Below are 19935 nucleotides of genomic sequence, written 5' to 3'. Positions count from 1 at the left end.
GGGTATGGCTGCCTTTTCCTGTTACGCTCCTTGTTTATGGAATAGCCTGCAGACTAAACTTAAAGTTGAGACTTGTCCCCCTGCCCATTTTAAACAATTGGAGGATTTTCATTTTTGTATTGCATGCAACTGATTCAGTTAATGCAAGTTCTTGTGCTATTAGGGGAATAACCTGTGTGTAAATGTAACAATCTGCTACTGTATTTTTTTATGCCATCTGTGACCGCTTTGTTTGTATTGTGTAATTTCTTAATCATTGTACCTAAACTGTATGTGTAAACATGTATATGCAGGGCCCAGCTGTAAAATACATCTGTGTTCCTTATTGAAATAATAGTAATTACCTCAAACGCCAGCACAGCGACTCGGTACTGGTACTCCCTGTTATTTTTACTCATTGTTATTTGTTACTCCTTATGTCAATATTTTAATATAATTTTTTGTAATCTATCTTTAACTCTACATTGTTGGAAAATGACCCGTAAGTAAGCATTTCACCTGTTGTTTACAAAGCATGTGAAAAAATCCAATACAATTTTATTTATGTCAAGTTACAGAATAAAAATAACAATACCTTGTATAGTGCTATCATTACAGAAAGAATGACAAAGTTAGTAAAAAGCAAAGTAAACAGCAAATTGTCATTTATATAAGGAAATTCAAAACTCAAACTAAAACGGAGTGTGAGTGTGTGTGAAGGGATCGGAATACTTACTCTTCCTCGTTACCTGATTCGCTGTCGCTACCAAACAGTGTTTTCTCGTCCTTCTTCCCTCCTGCCGCCTTCTGTCCATCATCCTCGTCTTCGCTTTCTGAGCCCAGTTCCCGCAGTTTGGCCATGGTTTTGTCGGGCGCTTCTGAGCCTGCGTTACTGTCAGAGTTCTCGTCGTCAGACACGGTGCGGCTCTTCTTCGACGCTGAGGAAGAGTCACCACCATCATTATGATCATAGAGCCCCACGGCTCTGACCAAAACTATTTATCTAGGAAGTGCGATTGAGGTCAGAAGACCTCTTTTTACAAGGGAGACCTGGCCAACAGAGCAGCTCAATAAAAAAATACAGACCTAACACACCACAGTGTAGTGTACACTATGGAGTAATTTAAGATGCAGCCTTAATCTCCACACACTAGCTAACCGTCATAGACTTCAAGATAAGGTGTGCATCTTAAATGGCACCCTATTTCCCCATACAGTACATTACTTTTGACCAGAGCCACCCAATCGCGCGGGCCCAGCTGCCGGTCTGTCATTTTACCTGGTTCGTCAGCCTTCTCCTCATCTTCACTGTCTGACAGGATGGCCTTCTTCCTCTTCACTGTAACAGCACATACACATTCAACAAAATCACATTAAGAAACCAACAGATGGAGTTAGAGACCTGATAGATACAGTGCAGGGATGTGCATCTTTCACTTAGAAAAGTAACGATACATTTTAGTTTGAAACAATTTGGTGCGATTCATTTCGATTCAATGCCCTAACATTTATTGCATAAACACATTCATTTTCCATTCTAAATTAAAATATGCTGCTGACAGAGTACATGAGTTGGACCTCTCTGAGCTGGATCTGTCCGAGCTGACGCCTGCCTGTGTCTGTCCGAGCTGAATTCTGTGTGGTCTAACTTCACTATCCTTTTGGGTTCCAAAAGTCCTCACAAGGATAGTAAAACAATAATTAAAAAGGGACATTTCGTCAGTCCCCAAAATGAAAAATGTTTGTTCGATTTAGACTTCAGTAAGGGTTTTTCCAGCTGTTCGGGCGTAAACAAAAAATTTAGGCAAGCCAAAGTTGATAGCCGAAGTCTTCGCCCCTTCGTCAGTGATTGGTCAACAGTATGGATTACTCAATAAAGTCTGTTGTCATTCAACAAGAGGACTTGTTTTCATGCCCATTTTTTTATTGAGAAATACTGCAAACATCTTAGATGTAAAATTGCACAACTAAGATCTCCTCTGCAAAAACATAAAGTATGACATTTCTTGAGTCATAGATTCATTCTGACTATTTTGAGGAAGTGTATGTATACTGGCTTTGGCATCAAAACAATTGACACAGTACTATATTTCTTATAGTTTTTCAAGCGAAGGTCTTTTAAGGGAGTATGCGAGCACACTCCTTTGGTTCGCCTGGCATGCTGACGCCTTTAGGTTAAGGGGTACAATTAGGGTTAGTTTAACTGTTAGGGGTTAAGGAAAATAGGATTTTGAATGGGAATAAATGTTTTGGTCCCCACTTGGACAGTGAAACCAAGGTGTGTCTGTGACAAGTATGTGTCTATGGTGTATGCAGGCACCTGAGCTGAGCCATACGGGAGACTGGGCATCTACCACCCCGCAATGTAGCCTATGGGCAAGACAAAATATTTAAGGGGCTTTGAACAGGGTACGTTAGTAGGTGCCAGGGGCACCAGTCTGAGTGTGTCAAAAACTGCAACACTGCTGGGTTTTTCACGCTCAACAATACTCCATGCTGAGCACTTGTTGGCTGCTTTTCCTTCACTCTGCGGACTAACTCATCCCAAACCATCTCAATTTGGTTGAGATCGGGTGATTGTGGAGGCCAGGCCATCTGATGCAGCACTCCATCACGCTCATTCTTGGTCAAATAGCCCTTACACAGCTTGGAGGTGTGTTCTGGGTCATTGTCCTGTTGAAAAACAAATGATATCCCATCTGGTTTGCGCTTGGTGGGACTGGTGTATCACTGCAGAATGCTGTGGTAGCCATGCTGGTTAAGTGTGCCTTGAATTCTAAATAAATCAGACAGTGTCACCAGCAAAGCACCCCCACATCATTACACCACCTCCTTCGTGCTTCACGGTGGGAACCACATATGCGGAGATCATCTGTTCACCTACTCTGCATCTCACAAAGACACGGCGGTTGCAACCAACTCATCAGATCAAAGGACACAGTTGATGTTGAGATGTGTCTGTTACTTGAACTCTGTGAGGCATTGATTTGGGCAGCAATCTGAGGTGCAGTTAACTCTAATGAACTTATCCTCTGCAGCAGAGGTAACTCTGGGTCTTCCATTCCTGTGGCGGTCCTCATGAGAGCCAGTTTCATCATAGCGCTTGATGGTTTTCGCAACTGCACTTGAAGAAACTTTCAAAGTTCTTGAAATATTCCAGATTGACTGACAGTAAAACCAAGGTGTGTCTGTGACAAGTATGTGTGTCTATGGTGTCTTAAAGTAATCGACTGTCATTTCTGTTTGCTTATTTGAGCTGTTCTTGCCATAATATGGATTTGGTCTTTTACCAAATAGGGTCATCTTCTGTCTACCACCCCCTACCTTGACACAACACAACAACTCAATGGCTCAAACACATTAACCTCAAGCGTCCCACCTACTCAACAGCCAGTTGAATCCCGTGGCGCGTTATTCAAATACCTTAGAAATGCTATTACTTCAATTTCTCAAACATATGACTATTTTACACCATTTTAAAGACAAGACTCTCGTTAATCTAACCACACTGTCCGATTTCAAAAAGGCTTTACAATGAAAGCAAAACATTAGATTATGTCAGCAGAGTACCCAGCTATAAATAATCCGACACCCATTTTTCAAGCTAGCATATAATGTCACATAAACCCAAACCACAGCTAAATGCAGCACTAACCTTTGATGATCTTCATCAGATGACACACCTAGGACATTATGTTATACAATACATGCATGTCTGTTCAATCAAGTTCATATTTATATCAAAAACCATAAGCCACCTTGGTTATCTACACAGGATGGTATTTTACCCAACCCAGCTTAGCATTTTTAGGTCCTATATAATAGTTTTTTTTCCCCTCATTAAAATGCAAATCAATTTTATAACATTTTAGACATGCTTTCTGTTTTTTTTTTGTTATTCTGTCTCTCACTGTTCAAATAAACCTACCATTAAAATTATAGACTGATCATTTCTTTGTCAGTGGGCAAACGTACAAAATCAGCAGGGGATCAAATACTTTTTTCCCCTCACTGTATGTATGTATGTATGTATGTATGTATGTATGTATGTATGTATGTATGTATGTATGTATGTATGTATGTATGTATGTATGTATGTATGTATACTGCTCAAAAAAATAAAAGAGAACACTTAAACAACACAATGTAACTCCAAGTCAATCACACTTCTGTGAAATCAAACTGTCCACTTAGGAAGCAACACTGATTGACAATACATTTCACATGCTGTTGTGCAAATGGAATAGACAACAGGTGGAATTTATAGGCAATTAGCAAGACACCCCCAATAAAGGAGTGGTTCTGCAGGTGGTGACCACAGACCACTTCTCAGTTCCTATGCTTCCTGGCTGATGTTTTGGTCACTTTTGAATGCTGGCGGTGCTTTCACTCCAGTGGTAGCATGAGACGGAGTCTACAACTCACACAAATGGCTCAGGTAGTGCAGCTCATCTAGGATGGCACATCAATGCGAGCTGTGGCAAGAAGGTTTGCTGTGTCTGTCAGCGTAGTGTCCAGAGAATGGAGGCGCTACCAGGAGACAGGCCAGTACATCAGGAGATGTGGAGGAGGCATGTAGAAGGGCAACAACCCAGCAGCAGGACCGCTACCTCCGCCTTTGTGCAAGGAGGAGCAGGAGGAGCACTGCCAGAGCCCTGCAAAATGACCTCCAGCAGGCCACAAATGTACATGTGTCTGCTCAAACGGTCAGAAACAGACTCCATGAGGGTGGTATGAGGGCCCGACATCCACAGGTGGGGGTTGTGCTTATAGCCCAACACCGTGCAGGACGTTTGGCATTTGCCAGAGAAGACCAAGATTGGCAAATTCGCCACTGGCGCCCTGTGCTCTTCACAGATGAAAGCAGGTTCACACTGAGCACATGTGACAGACGTGACAGAGTCTGGAGACGCTGTGGAGAACGTTCTGCTGCCTGCAACATCCTCCAGCATGACCGGTTTGGCGGTGGGTCAGTCATGGTGTGGGGTGGCATTTCTTTGGGGGGGCCGCACAGCCCTCCATGTGCTCGCCAGAGGTAGCCTGACTGCCATTAGGTACCGAGATGAGATCCTCAGACCCCTTGTGAAACCATATGCTGGTGTGGTTGGCCCTGGGTTCCTCCTAATGCAAGACAATGCTAGACCTCATGTGGCTGGAGTGTGTCAGCAGTTCCTGCAAGAGGAAGGCATTGATGCTGTAGACTGGCCCGCCCGTTCCCCAGACCTGAATCCAATTGAGCACATCTGGGACATCATGTCTCGCTCCATCCACCAACGCCACGTTGCACCACAGACTGTCCAGGAGTTGGCGGATGCTTTAGTCCAGGTCTGGGAGGAGATCCCTCAGGAGACCATCCACCACCTCATCAGGAGCATGCCCAGGCGTTGTAGGGAGGTCATACAGGCACGTGGAGGCCACACACACACACACACACACACTACTGAGCCTCATTTTGACTTGGTTTAAGGACATTACATCAAAGTTGGATCAGCCTGTAGTGTGGTTTTCCACTTTAATTTTGAGTGTGACTCCAAATCCAGACCTCCATGGGTTGATAAATTGGATTTCCATTGATTATTTTTGTGTGATTTTGTTGTCAGCACATTCAACTATGTAAAGAAAAAAGTATTTAATAAGATTATTTCATTCATTCAGATCTAGGATGTGTTATTTTAGTGTTCCCTTTATTTTTTTGAGCAGTGTATGTATGCAAGTCAGCTGACCCATGATGTTGCACAACAATGCAAGTCCCCGTTTTAGTCAAAGTAGGATATATTTGGGCTTGAAGTGACAAAACCGAACTGCCCGCTTTGTGCAAATGTGTGCGTTCCAAAATCGAAGTTTAGATATTTCTAACATATACAGCCCTAATTTTTCCAAAAAAAGTGAATCTCTCATAAAGTTTAATGACTTTACTTACATAAAAATATTGAATACAATGGAAAAAGTCCAGACTGGGCTTAATGGGTACCTGTTAACTGGGTTAACAGTCTAAAATGTGCTAAATGCTCTGCAATTGGACATTTGGATTGCTTACTTAGTAGCTAGTTAGCTATCGAACTAAGTGGTTAGAACAAGAGACGTACTGTCTAATATTTGTTTTGTGCGTGCAGCAAACCATGAATACCATTTTTTTGTTCATGAGCTGAAAATGTCTGTCCTGAAAATAGTTTAGGTCAAAACTGTATAAAATGTTCACAATGCACTTGTTAGCATTCTGCATGGGATTTTAAATGTACAGCGGTTTCGGGTTCAATTTCTTCCCACATTTTGTTATGTTACAGTCTTATTCTAAAATGTATTAAATAAAACTATTTCCTCAGCACACACACACACAATAGAGCATAATGACAAGGTGAAAACCGATTTTTAGAAATTCTTGCAAATGTAAAAAAATAAATAAATAATACATTACTTACATAAGTATTCAGACCCTTTGCCATGAGACTCAATTGAGTTCAGGTACATCCTGTTTCCATTGATCATCCTTGAGATGTTCCTACAACCTGATTGGAGTCCACCTGTGGTAAATTCAATTGATTGGACATGAGTTCTAAGGAATTGTCCGTAGAGCTCCATGGCAGGATTGTGTCGAGGCACAGATCTGGGGAAGGATACCAAGACATTTCTGCAGCATTGAAGGTCCCCAAGAAGACAGTGGCCTCCATCATTCTTAAATGGAAGAAGTTTGTTCCAAACACTCTTCCTGGAGCTGGCCGCCTGGCCAAACTGAGCAATCAGGGGAGAAGGGCCTTGGTCAGGGATGTGACCAAGAACCCGATGGTCACTCAATGTACTCCAGCGTTCCTCTGCGGAGATGGGAAAAGCTTCCAGAAGGACAACCATCTCTGCAGCACCCCACCAATCAGGCCTTTATGGTAGAGGCCAGACAGAATCCACTCAGTAAAAAAGGCACATGACAGCACGCATGGAGTTTGCCAAAAGGCACCTAAAGGACTCTCAGACCATGACAAACAAGATTCTCTGGTCTGATGAAACCAAGACTGAAACTTAGGCCTGAATGGCAAGCGTCACGTCTGGAGGAAACCTGGCACCATCTCTACGGTGAAGCACATTGGTGGGAGCATCATGCTGTGAGGATGTTTTTCCCAGCAGGCAGGGACTCATGTCAAATCAATTTTTATTTGTCACGTGCTGAATACAACAGGTGTAGACCTTACAATTAAATGATTACTTACAAGCCCTTAAACAGCAATGCTTTAAGAAGTTAAGAAAAACAATGTGTTCAGTAAAAAAAAAAAAAAGAAAGTAACAAATAATTCAACAGCAGCAGTAAAACAATAACGAGGCTATATACAGTGGGTACCGGTACAGAGTCAATGTGTGGGGGCACCGGTTAGTCGAGGTAATTGAGGAAATGTGTACATGTTGGTAGAGTTAAAGTGACTATGAATAGATAATAAACAGAGTAGCAGCAGCATAAAGAGGGGTCTGGGTAGCATTTTTATTATCTGTTCAGGAGTCTTGTGGCTTGGGGGAAGAAGCTGTTAAGAAGCCTTTCGGTCTTACACTTGGCGCTCCAGCACCGCTTGCCGTGCGGTACCAGAGAGAACAGTCTACGACATGGAGAGTTTCTTGGACATGTGGACGCCAAGGAACTTGAAGCTCTCAACCTGCTCCACTGCAGCACTGTCGATGAGAATGGGGGTGTGCTCGGTCCTCCTTTTCCTGTAGTCCACAATCATCTCTTTGTCTTGATCACGTTGAGGGAGATGTTGTCCTGGCACCACACGGCCAGGTCTCTGACCTCCTCCCTATAGGCTGTCTCATCGTTGTTGGTGATCAGGCCTACCACTGTTGGGTCATGGGTAAAACTTGGTGTTGGAGTCGTGCCTGGACATGCAGTCATGAGTGAACAGGGAGTACAGGAGGTGACTGAGCACGCACCCCTGAGGGGTCCCCGAGTTAAGGATCAGCGTGGCGGTTTGTGGTGGTATATAGACAGCAACAAAAAAAATACAGACTCTATTTGCCAATAGTTTACCTCATGATAAGCTGTAGACCACACTACCTCAGGTGAGCAAAACTGAGACTTCCTTAGATATCGTGCACCAGCTGTTTACAAATATACAGACCGCCACCCCGTCTTACCAGAGGTCGCTGTTCTATCCTGCCAAAAAAGTTTAAAACCCGCCAGCTGTATGTTATGTCGTTGTTCAGCCACGACTCGGTGAAACATAAGATAGTTTTTAATGTCCCATTGGTAGGATATTCGTATATCCTTTGGCTAATAGGGCTGATGTTCAAAGGTAGATTACCCTCTTGACGACAGATCCTTACAAGGCACCAGGACCGTCGTCCTCGATACCGCCCTCTTTTTCTCCTGCGAATGACGGGATGAGGGCCTTGTTGGGCATCTGGGAGACTAGTCAGGATTGAGGGAGAGATGAAAGGAACAAAGTACAGAGAGATCCTTCATGAAAACCTGCCCCAGAACGCTCAGGACCTTAGAATGGGTCGAAGGTTCACCTTCCAACAGGACAAAGAACCCTAAGCACACAGCCAAGACAACACAGGAGTGGCTTCGGGACTCACGAAAGAATATCTCTGGACAGACCTGAAAATAGCTGTGTAGCAACGCTCCCCATCCAATCTGAGAGGATCTGCAGAGAAAAATGGGATAAACTTCAAATACAGGTGCCAAGCTTGTAGCGTCCTACCCAAGAATAATCAAGGCTGTAATCACTGCCAAAGGTGCTTAGGCAAAGTACTGAGTAAAAGGTCTGAATAATCTTTTTTTTGCACCCCTTTTGCATGATATCCAATTGGTAGTTAGTCTTGTCCCATCGCTGCAACTCCCGTACGGACTCGGGAGAGGCGAAGGTCGGTGAGCCGTGCATCCTCTGAAACACAACCCAGCAAAGCCGCACTTCTTCTTGACACAATGCCCGCTTAACCCAGAAGCCAGCCGCACCAATGTGTCGGAGGAAACACTGTACACCTTGTGACCGTGTCAGGGTACACTGCACCCGGCCCGCCACAGGAGTCGCTAGCACGCGATGGGACAAGAACATCCTTGCTGGCCAATCCCTCCCCTAACCAGGATGACGCTGGACCAATTCTGCGCCGCCCCATGGGTCTCCCGGTCATGGCCGGCTGAGACAGAGCCTGGACTCGAACCAGGATCTCTAGTGGCACAGCTAACACATGCGATGCAATGCCTTGGACCACTGCGCCACTCAGGGGGCCCACAGGGTCTCAATATGTATGTAATATTTCAGTTTTAAATTTGTAAGAAATATGCAAACATTTCTAGAAACTTGTTTTTGCTTTGTCATTATGGTGTATTGTGTGTAGATTAATGAGGGGGAACAACTATTTAAATCAATTTTAGAATAAGGCTGTAATGTAACAAAATGTGGAAAAAGTCTAGGGGTCCGAATAGTTTCCGAATGCACTGTATGGTAAAAGGCGGTTTGTGGTGGTATACAGACAGCACGACTGCTAGGATGAAAAACCCATATTTTCAATTGGCAAGAAATAGTAATGAATGCTCATGAAATATGCTACGATGTGCATACATAAGCACAATCACTTAATATAAAACATATATATAGGTAAACAATAGGTAAAGAAACAATAAAAGAAAAAAGACAGTGAAAAATAACAGTAGCGAGGCTATATACAGTAGCGAGGTAATATACAGGCACCGGTTAGTCGGGCTGATTGAGGTAGTATGTACATATGGTTAAAGTGACTACGCATATATGATAAACAGAGAGTAGCAGTAGTGTAAAAGAGGGGATGGCGGGTGATGGGTCACAATGCAGATAGCCCGGTTAGCCAATGTGCGGGGGCAATGGTTGGTCGGACTAATTGAGGTAGTATGTACACGAATGTATAGTTAAAGTGAATATGCATATATGATAAACAGAGAGTAGCAGCAGTGTAAGAGCGGGGTTGGCAACCAGTCAGGATACTCTTGATGGTGCAGCTGTAGAACATTTTGAGGATCTGAGGACCCATGAAAAAGCTTTAGTTTCCTGAGGGGAATACGCTTCGTGCCCTCATGACTGTCTTGGTGTGTTTGGACCATTCTAGTTTGTTGGTGATGTGGACACCAAGGAACTTTAAGCTCTCAACCTGCTCCACTACAGCCTCATCGATGAGAATGGGGGTGTGCTTGGTCCTCCTTTTCCTGTAGTCCACAATCATCTCCTTAGTCTTGGTTACGTTGAGGGATAGGTTGTTATTCTGGTACCACCCGGCCAGGTCTCTGACCTCCTCCCTATAGGCTGTTCAGTCATTGTCGGTGATCAGGCCTACCACTGTTGTGTCGTCGGAAAACTTGATGGTGTTGGAGTCGTGCCTAGCCATGAAGTCATGGGTGAACAGGGAGTACAGGAGGGGACTGAGCACGCATCCCTGAGGGGCTCCAGTGTTGAGGATCAGAGTGGCAGATGTTTTGCTACCTACCCTCACCACCTGGGGGCAGCCCGTCAGGAAGTCCAGGATTCAGTTGCAGAGGGAGGTGTTTAGTCCCAGGACCCTTAGCTTAGTGCCGAGTTTGGAGGGTACTATGGTGTTGAACGCTGAGCTGTAGTCAATGAATAGCATTCTCACGTAGATGTTCCTTTTGTCCAGGTGGGAAAGTGCAGTGTAGAGTGCAATAGAGATTGCATCATCTGTGGATCTGTTGTGGTGGTATGCAAATTGGAGTGGGTCAAGGGTTTATGGGATAATGGTGTTGATGTGAGCCGTAACCAGCCTTTCAAAGCACTTCATGGCTACGGACGTGAGTGCTACAGGTCTGTAGTCATTTAGGCAGGTTGCCTTCGTGTTCTTGGGCACAGGGACTATGGTGCCCTGCTTGAAACATGTTGGTATTTCAGACTCAGTCAGGGACAGGTTGAAAATGTCAGTGAAAACACCTGCCAGTTGGTCTGCACATGCCCGGAGCACACGTCCTGGTAATCCGCCTGGCCCCGCAGCCTTGTGAATGTTGACCTGTTTAAAGGTCTTACGTTGGCTACGGATATCGTGATCATACAATCGTCCGGAACAGCTGATGCTCTCATTTATGCCTCAGTGTTGCTTGCCTCGAAGCGATGTAGCTCATCTGGTAGGCTGGTGTCACTGGGCAGCTCGCGGCTGTGCTTCCCTTTGTAGACTAATAGTTTGCAAGCCCTGACACATAAGACGAGCGTTGGAGCCGGTGTAGTACGATTCAATCTTAGCCCTGTATTGACGCTTTGCCTGTTTGATGGTTCGTCGGAGGGCATAGCAGGATTTCTTATAAGCTTCCGGGTTAGAGTCCCGCACCATGAATGCGGCAGCTCTACCCTTTAGCTCAGTGCGAATGTTGCCTGTAATCCATGGCTTCTGGTTGGGGTATGTTTAATCAAAAGCTTTGATTTGGGAATTCTAAATTCCAACAGTGGGGACGATGTCCTCGATGCACTTATTGATATAGCCAGTGACGGATGTGGTGTACTCCTCAATGCCATCGGAAGAATCCCAGAACATGTTCCAGTCTGTGATAGAAAAACAGTCCTGTAGTTTAGCATCGGCTTCATCTAACCACTTTTTTTTTATAGACAGAGTCACTGGTGCTTCCTGCTTTAAATTTTTGCTTGTAAGCAGTAAATCAGGAGGATAGAATTGTGGTCGGATTTACCAAAATGGAGGGCGAGGGAGAGCTTTGTATGCGTCTCTGTGTGTGGAGTACAGGTTATCTAGAATTGTTTTCCCCTCTGATTGCACATTTAACATGTTGATAGAAATTAGGTAGAACTGATTTAAGTTCTTGCATTAAAGTCTCCGGCCACTAGAAGCGCCACCTCTGGGTGCGCGGTTTCCTGTTTGCTTATTTCTTTATACAGCTGCGGTCTTAGTGCCAGCATCCGTCTGTGGTGGTAAATAAACAGCCACGAAAAGTATAGCTGAGAACTCTCTAGGCAAATAGTGTGGTATGCATTTTATCACAAGATACTCTACTTCAGGAGAGCAAAATCTAGACTTCCTCAGATTTCATGCACCAGCTGTTGTTTACAAATATGCACAGACCACCCCCCTCGTCTTACCAGAGTGTGCTGTTCCATCTTGCCAGTGCAGCGTATATCCCGCTAGCTGAATATCCATGTCTTCATTCAGCCACGATTCCGTGAAACAAGATATTACAGTTTTTGATGTCCCGTTGGTAGGATGTTCGTGATCGCACATTGTGTAATTTATTGTCCAATGATTGCACGTTGGCGAGTAATATTGACGGTAACTGCAGCTTTCCCACTCACCTTCTGCGGATCCTTACGAGGCACCCCGCTCGGTGTCCTGGATATAACCAGATTAATTAGTTGAAACATTAAAACAGCTGAATTTTTTTATTTATTTGAACCCAAAGGATGGGCGTGGGCTTAATGGGTAAATGGACTCAATTGGTATGCTTACCCTAATCTTTGGCTACAGCAAAGATGGTGGCTAAATTAAGATAGTTTACTCAGGCCGATTACCATTGAAACATCTTTTGGTTCCGGTTTACTTAACGGGGTGGGTGTTTGATAGACAATAATGCAATAGCAGCTGGGTCTGGTCTTCTTAGTTCATCGACTTTCATAGAAGCAGAAAGAAAACTGCCAAGTGGGGTGTCTCGCTTCCTCTTCCTTCTCTGGCTACAGCTTTTCGCCGTAGCCTACACTTGGCTGCCTGAACCATGGAGCAAATTAAAATATGTGGTGAAAACTAGTGTTTTTACACCACGTTTTTGGGCAGAAAATTATCATAATCCATTGGGTAATTTCACTTATTTTTGAGCTAGTCTGCATTAAAAAAAATTTATCCGACTATCTAAACAATAGTAAAATTGCGTGACATGACTGCATTTTAGAACCCCCGCTCCCCCCCAAGATGAATAGTTTGACCACTACATTTTTGGGCAAATTAGTTTTGCATGGTCCGGTTCCCCGGGTGTGCAGGGTTTGCTCATTCTCAACCATTCCATTGATCCTAAAGAGAAATCTCCTTCCACCTGGTGCACCGGCCATGCTAAACGAACTCGCCCATTGTTCAATATTTTGTCTATCCATATTACCGGAGTTTAAATTCTTTCCATTTCTATGGCGGATTTGCGGATGCAATTTAAATAATGCATTGATATATAGCTAGCTTGCTGAAATGACAGAGAGAGCAAATATAGCTTTTTGATCATGTCCGTGTGCATGTCCAAATATTAATGACGTCTGCAATCCGACAGGGTCACTGGAATTATCAAACGGCAAAGTCAGACAAGCGTCAACATCTTGTATAATAGGCATGGTTTTGCTGAAACTCATCTCGACAGGTAGTCTTTCTGAAATAATTATTTTTCACCCATCTTAACTGAAATGGTGCTCATATAACTTGAATTAGCTAGCTACGGTTAGCATTCTAGCTAGATACACTAACAGCTATCAGTCAGTGCCTTATTTGTTGTTATTTCTCTGCTACACATGGAAATAACCACAACGTTTAAACATTTGAACCGGGGATCGATGAATGTGACAAATGTAAAAAATTTTGTTAATGTTTAAACTGCCATTTATTTATCGTTACACGATAAGAACATTTTATGATTTATGTGACTTCACAATTCAGATATGGTCCTCCGTATGACCACTAAGGGGCAATGCAGTTCAATCTACCGCAATCCAGTCCGACCAGACGGTCGTCACTAGTTACCACAGCCACAGAGTCATAAACCCCGCCTATTCAGACAACTTCTCTTCTTAACTTCTTATGGGCAGGTGGGAGGGTAGCGTCCCATCTCAACAACTTCCGGTGAAATTGCAGAGTGCAAAATTCAAATTACAGAAATAGAAATATTTAACATTCATGATAATACAAGTGTCACACATCAAAATAAAGCTTACCCTTTTGTTAATCCAGCCGCTGTGTCAGATTTCAAAAAGGCTTTAGGCGAAAGCACACCATGCGATTATCTGAGGACAGCGCCCCGCGCCCCGAAACATTTTTCAACCAGGCAGGTGCGCCACGAAAGTCAGAAATAGCGATATAATAAATGCCTTACCTTTGAAGATCTTCTTCTGTTAGCACTCCAAAAGGTCCCAGCTACATCACAAATGGTCCTTTTGTTTGATAAAAAAAAAAAAAAAAAACTGTTTAGCTGGCGCGCTTCATTCAATAATCCACCGGTTTCCCCTCCTTCAAAACGCATACAAAATGAATCCCAAACGTTACCAATAAACTTCTCCAAACAAGTCAAACAACGTTTATAATCAAACCTCAGGTACCCTAATACATAAATAAACGCTAACATTTGAGACGAAGAATCGTTATTGTCTTTACTGGAGATAAACAACAAAAGAACGCGCTCTCATCGCATGAAAACACTACAGCCAAAATGGGAGCCACTTAGAAAAACTACAAATTCTAGCTAATTTTTCCAAAAACAAGCCTGAAACTCTTTCTAAAGACTTGACATCTAGTGGAAGCCATAGGAACTGCAGTCTGGGAGGATTTCGCCTCATAATAAACATGACAGCCATTGGAAACAGTAGTAGGCTGAATGATAATATTTTTTTTATGGTTTGTCCTCAGGGTTTTACCTGCCATATCAGTTCTGTTATACTCACAGACATTATTTTAACAGTTTTAGAAACTTTATAAAATTATATGCATATCCTAGCTTCTGGGCCTGAGTAACAGGCAGTTCACTTTGGGCACACTTTTCATCCGGATATCAAAAATACTGCCCCCTAGCCCAAAGAGGTTAAAGCTGCAATGTGTAACTTTTTGTGCGACCCAAACAAATTTCACATAGAAATGTGAGTTATAGATCTGTAATTCTCATTGAAAGCAAGTCTAAGAAGCAGTAGATTCGTTCTGGGTGTGCTATTTCTATGCTTCCCATGCTTAAGTTTTGCTTCAAATAGCTTCAAAAACAGCTAAATATACAAGATTATTGGTTATGGAAAATATATTTCACAGTAGTTTGGATGGTACGATGATTCTCTACACTATACTTGCTTGTTTTGCCACAAACTGAAATTAGGCGGACTATTCAAATTTTTGCATACAGGAAATGGCAGAGCGATTTCTGCATAGTGCATCTTTAAAATTTGATTTTAAACCTAACCTTAACCACATTGCTAACCTTATGCCTAACCCTAACCTTAAATTAAAACCAAAAAGTGTATTTCTTTTCATGCATTTTTACGATATAGACAATTATGACTTTGCGATCTAGTGGAAACCCTACCAGACGGCGCTCACCTTACTGCTGCCACCCACCCACTCAGCAACAATTCTCTGCTGTGTGCCTGTTCTCACTTCTCAATGTGATGGCTCGTTGCAGCGATGTGTGACAGCGTGTTCATAAACTTCCAACAATCTGGTGTTTGAGAGCTTGCACTTTGTACTTACAGAGCAATCATTGTACAATTTCTACATCCAGGTGTTCACGGTTTGTCATCTTGTAGTCTGGCTCTATACATGCCATTAAGGCAACATTGAAGCCGACATCCTCTACCATTGACAATGGCTGCATATTAACTACAATAATTTCTGTAATCAGCGCTGATTTTCTCACTCCGTCCCTAATCGCACTGCTGCAAGCAACAGGTTGGGTCTCACAGTGCCTCCCGTCGGCATTGCACCTGACACCTGTACTGCCACTATAGCTCAATTCCACCTCAAAGTTTGCATTACACAACTTTCTCATTTAACTTTTCAAAATATAGCCTTACAGTACTTTGTTGCTGTCGCTTCCCTGTCTCACTCTGCCATTTTCCCAACTGTGAATGACAATGACATGCAGAACGCTTTATAACTGTGGCAGTCTGGGATGGCTCAGTTGGTGCAGCATGGCACTTGCACTGCCAGGGTTGGGGTTCGATTCCCACGGGTGACCAGTATGAAAAATGTATGCGCTCTTGATAAGAGCATCTGCTAAATTAATAAAATGTAAATAATTTGGATGCATATCTCCTCCTACTAACATTAAAGTATTGTTGTGTTAGGTATGTTTAATTTCCCCCTTTATGATAATCGGGACCTGTTAGTGGTAGTTTAGTGATAACTGCACTGCGATTTTAATTTTGTAAAAAACTTTTTTCCTTTTAGGTTAGGGATTTTTTCTGAATTTCATTTAAATGTCACACCCCTACTTGATATAGTGCAATAACTTGGAACTGTTGTTGTATGAATGTGTGTACTAATCCAGAGCATGCCGATATCTGGAGAAAGTGAATAGAAAACATATTCGAATAGGGATCAGTAGACTGATTGATTGTGTACATATCAGGAGTCAACTGTTTCCCCTATCCCAATACTCTGATGTGGATGGCACCTACTTGGCATTGCGTCGTCATCCTCACTATCATCCACCACCCGTTTTGCGGGACTACCCTTCTCCTGGCCACTGCCTGCAGCTGCTTTCACTGGCCAAGCCTCCACCTCATCCTCACTGTCGGAATGCATTACAGCCTTCCACTTCCCTTTCTTCGCACCGCACTCCTCCTCCTTTCCATCAGACTCGATCTGTACTTTGTGTTCGGGCACCTCAGTCTCAGAGTCACTGCGTGCATTCGAGTGTCTGCTCCGGGCTGGAGACGGGGGCTGATCCTCATTCTCAGAGTCGCTCCCGGCTGCAGCCTGCTTGGTTTCTTTCTCCTCCATGTCAGAGGTGCAGCCTCTGTGTTTGACTGGGGACCCCTCAATGTCAGAGTTGCTGCCTCTGCGTTTGGGTGGGAACTCTATGTCTGAGGTGCTGCCCCTGAGTTTGGGTGGGGGGGTGCACTCTATGTCTGAGATGCTGCGTTTGACTGGTGCCTCCTCCTCAGAGTCACTGTCCTCCCTTTTGTGGCCCTCGTTGTCTGACCCACTGGCCAAACCGTTTGTCTCCATGGCCTGAGCTGCTCCCTCACCATGACTATTCTCATCCTGCATAACAAAAAGTGGAAATATAAAATGCTTTATAAGTCTAAGGTTAGGATAGATACAGGGTTCTACAGTGCCAGCACTTCACTTGCATATGAGCCTAAATATTTTGCTGTGCGATCTGACATTTTAATTTAGGAGCACCAATGCGCCTAGAAAAATGAAGTATTCTAGCTTTATTGTGCTCCTAAATGTCTTTGTGTGCACCTACATTTTTCCTTGTAAAAAAAGGTCAGCATAGAGCCCTGAGATATTATAAATATTTTTAAAATGTTAATCTGTATGTGCAAGATGGTTGGGGAATCAAGAGGGCTTGACCACCACACTAGACTGGTGTTGAGCACGTCTTGCTTAGATGACAATCCCCTTACCTCTGAGTGGCACGACTCAATCCTCATCTCCTCTTCCGCATCTGAACCGGGAGCATTTTCGTCCTGTACCGGGGTGCCACCACCATCTACAAGACCAGGACATAACCAACACATTTTTTGGCATTCCAGAATGAATGTTTACAACTATTGGTATCCTATACAATTGGCATGACGACAATGTAAATAATAACATTGACGCAACAGTAGCTCAGATGGGGAGAGGTTTGTCCATACTAAAGCGCTGTGCTGCCTTGTTAACAACTATATCAACAAGGCAGGTCCTCCAGGCCCTAGTTTTGTTGCTCCTGGACTACTGCCCAGTTGTGTGGTCAGGTGTCACAAAGAGGAAGTTGGGAAAATTACAACTAGCCCAGAACAGGGCAGCACGGCTGGCCCTTATATATACATGCAGAGTTAACACAAATAATACGCATGTCAATCACTCAAGGCTCAAAGAGACTGACTTCATCATTACATGTTTTTGTATAAAGAAGATTAGGACATGGTATTGGTATTTAGTAAAATACCATGTCCATTTTAGGGCAAGATCAGCTCAAATAAGCAAAGAGAAACAACAGTTCATCATTACTTTAAGACAAGAAGGTCAGTCAATCCGGAAAATGTCAAGAACTTTGAACGTTTCTTCAAATGCAGTCGTAAAAACCATTAGGCGCTATGATGAAACAGGCTCTAGTGAGGACCGCCACAGGAATGGAAGACCCAGAGTTACCTCTGCTGCAGAAGATAAGTTCATTAGAGTTACCAGCCTCAGAAATTGCAGCCTAAATAAATGCTTCAGAGTTCAATTAACAGACATCTCAACAGCAACTGTTCAGAGGAGACTGTGAATCAGGCCTTCACTGTCAAATTGCTGCCAAGAACACACTACTAAAGGACACCAATAAGAAGAAGAAGAGACTTGCTTAGGCCAAGAAACACGAGCAATTGACATTAGACCAGTGGAAACTTGTCATTTGGTCTGGAGTCCAAATTTGAGATTTTTGGTTCCAACCGCTGTGTCTTTGTGAGACGCGGTGTGGGTCAACGGATGATCTCCGTATGTGTATTTTTCCACCGTAAATTATAGAGGGGGAGGTGCTATGGTGTGAGGGTGCTTGCTGGTGACACCGTCTGTGATTTATTTAGAATTCAAGGCACACTTAACCAGCATGGCTACCACAGCATTCTGCAGCAATACGACATTCATGTGGTTTGGGCTTAGTGGGACTATCATTTGTTTTTCAACAAGACAATGACCCAATACACCTCCAGGCTGTTTAAGGGCTATTTTACCAAGAAGGAGAGTGATGGAGTGCTGCACCAGATGACCTGGCCTCCGCAATCGCCGGACCTCAACCCAATTGAGATGGTTTGGGATGAGTCGGACCGCAGAGAAGGAAACGCAGCCAACAAGTGCTCAGCATATGTGGGATGTCCTTCAAAACTGGTGGAAAAGCATTCTTGGTGAAGCTGGTTGAGAGAATGCCAAGAGTGTGCAAAGCTGTCATCAAGGCAAAGGATGGCTATTTGAAGAATCTCAAATATAAATATATATTTTTGGTTGCTCCATGATTCCATATGTGTTATTTAATAGTTCTGATGTCTTCACTATTATTATACAATGTAGAAAATAGTAAAAAGTTAAGAAAAACCCACCACAACATTGCTGGACCCCAGCAAAAATGAAGCCACGCGTTATTGGCATACGTATTATTAATTTAAGGTCCAGCCTTGCTGCCCTGTTCTGGGCCAGTTGTAATTTTCCCAAGTTCTTCTTTGTGGCAAATGACCAGTCGTCCAGGAGCGACAAAACTAGGCCTGTAAGATCTGCCTTGCGGGGATCCATAATAAATACACGAAAGAACAGACAACTCGTTGCTGGTACAGTAAACAACAAACAAATAAGACCTAGCTAGGAAGCTAGCCCCCGCCGAGGCGGAATCAAAGCAGTTCTTACCAGAGTGGTTCCCGGAGAAGAATTCGTCCTCTTCGCCATCCATTTGTCTGAAAGACACTATGGACAATCAGCTCAGTACTTAGGCTCGCCGATGAATCAATGTTATCTGTGTTTATTGCATCAATGAGAAAATCTAAGTTCCGAAACAAGAAATCTGCACCGACAAATAATAGGCCAACCTGCTAGCTAGCTAACCCACAACTTGAACGTCAAGATCTAGCTAATTAAATAATACCATCTGGTCAGAGAGCTAGCCAGCAATTATAGTGTATCATGCCGGTCAACAAATTAAAACAATAGCTAATTGATCAACATTAGCAAGTACCTGAAGAAAAACAGTCCTGCGATGTCTCAAATGGCGTCAAAGGACTGGGGCCGTCATATGCGCATGCGTTTAGTTTTGGTCGCGCTTCGATGTACGTAGTTCCTATGCGTCTTTACTTGTATTATTTATTTACTTGTATTATTTATATTTAAGCTTTATTTAACTAGGAAAGTCAGTTAAGAACAAATTCATTATTTACAATGACGGCATACCAGAAGGCCAAAGGCACCCTGCAGGGACGGGGGCTGGGATTAAAAAATAAAATATAGGACAAAACACACATCACAAGAGAGACACCACAACACGACATAAAGAGAGACCTAAGACAACAGCATATTAGCTGTTTCAATATGCTTTGTGTTGGTTGTAGTCACAACAGACAAAGATATATAGTTAAGCAAACTTTACTA

General features: G+C 43.4%; 1 protein-coding gene across 1 annotated transcript in view; it reads right to left on the bottom strand.

Annotated features, from left to right (window-relative positions):
* The window catches only part of LOC115205812 (protein IWS1 homolog), a 45519-nt gene extending 25878 nt beyond the window's left edge, over nucleotides 1-19641 (bottom strand). The window contains 6 exon segments of the mRNA XM_029772150.1: nucleotides 716-917; nucleotides 1259-1318; nucleotides 16287-16875; nucleotides 17244-17329; nucleotides 19201-19247; nucleotides 19526-19641. Of these exon segments, the coding sequence (XP_029628010.1) occupies nucleotides 716-917; nucleotides 1259-1318; nucleotides 16287-16875; nucleotides 17244-17329; nucleotides 19201-19243 (980 nt within the window). The 5' untranslated portion in view covers nucleotides 19244-19247; nucleotides 19526-19641.
* Nucleotides 19642-19935: the final 294 nt, after the last annotated feature.

This window comes from Salmo trutta, chromosome 13, assembly GCF_901001165.1.
Source record: "Salmo trutta chromosome 13, fSalTru1.1, whole genome shotgun sequence".
Taxonomy (NCBI): domain Eukaryota; kingdom Metazoa; phylum Chordata; class Actinopteri; order Salmoniformes; family Salmonidae; genus Salmo; species Salmo trutta.
Note: the sequence above shows the minus strand (reverse complement) of the source record. Positions and strands in the feature narration are given on the sequence as shown.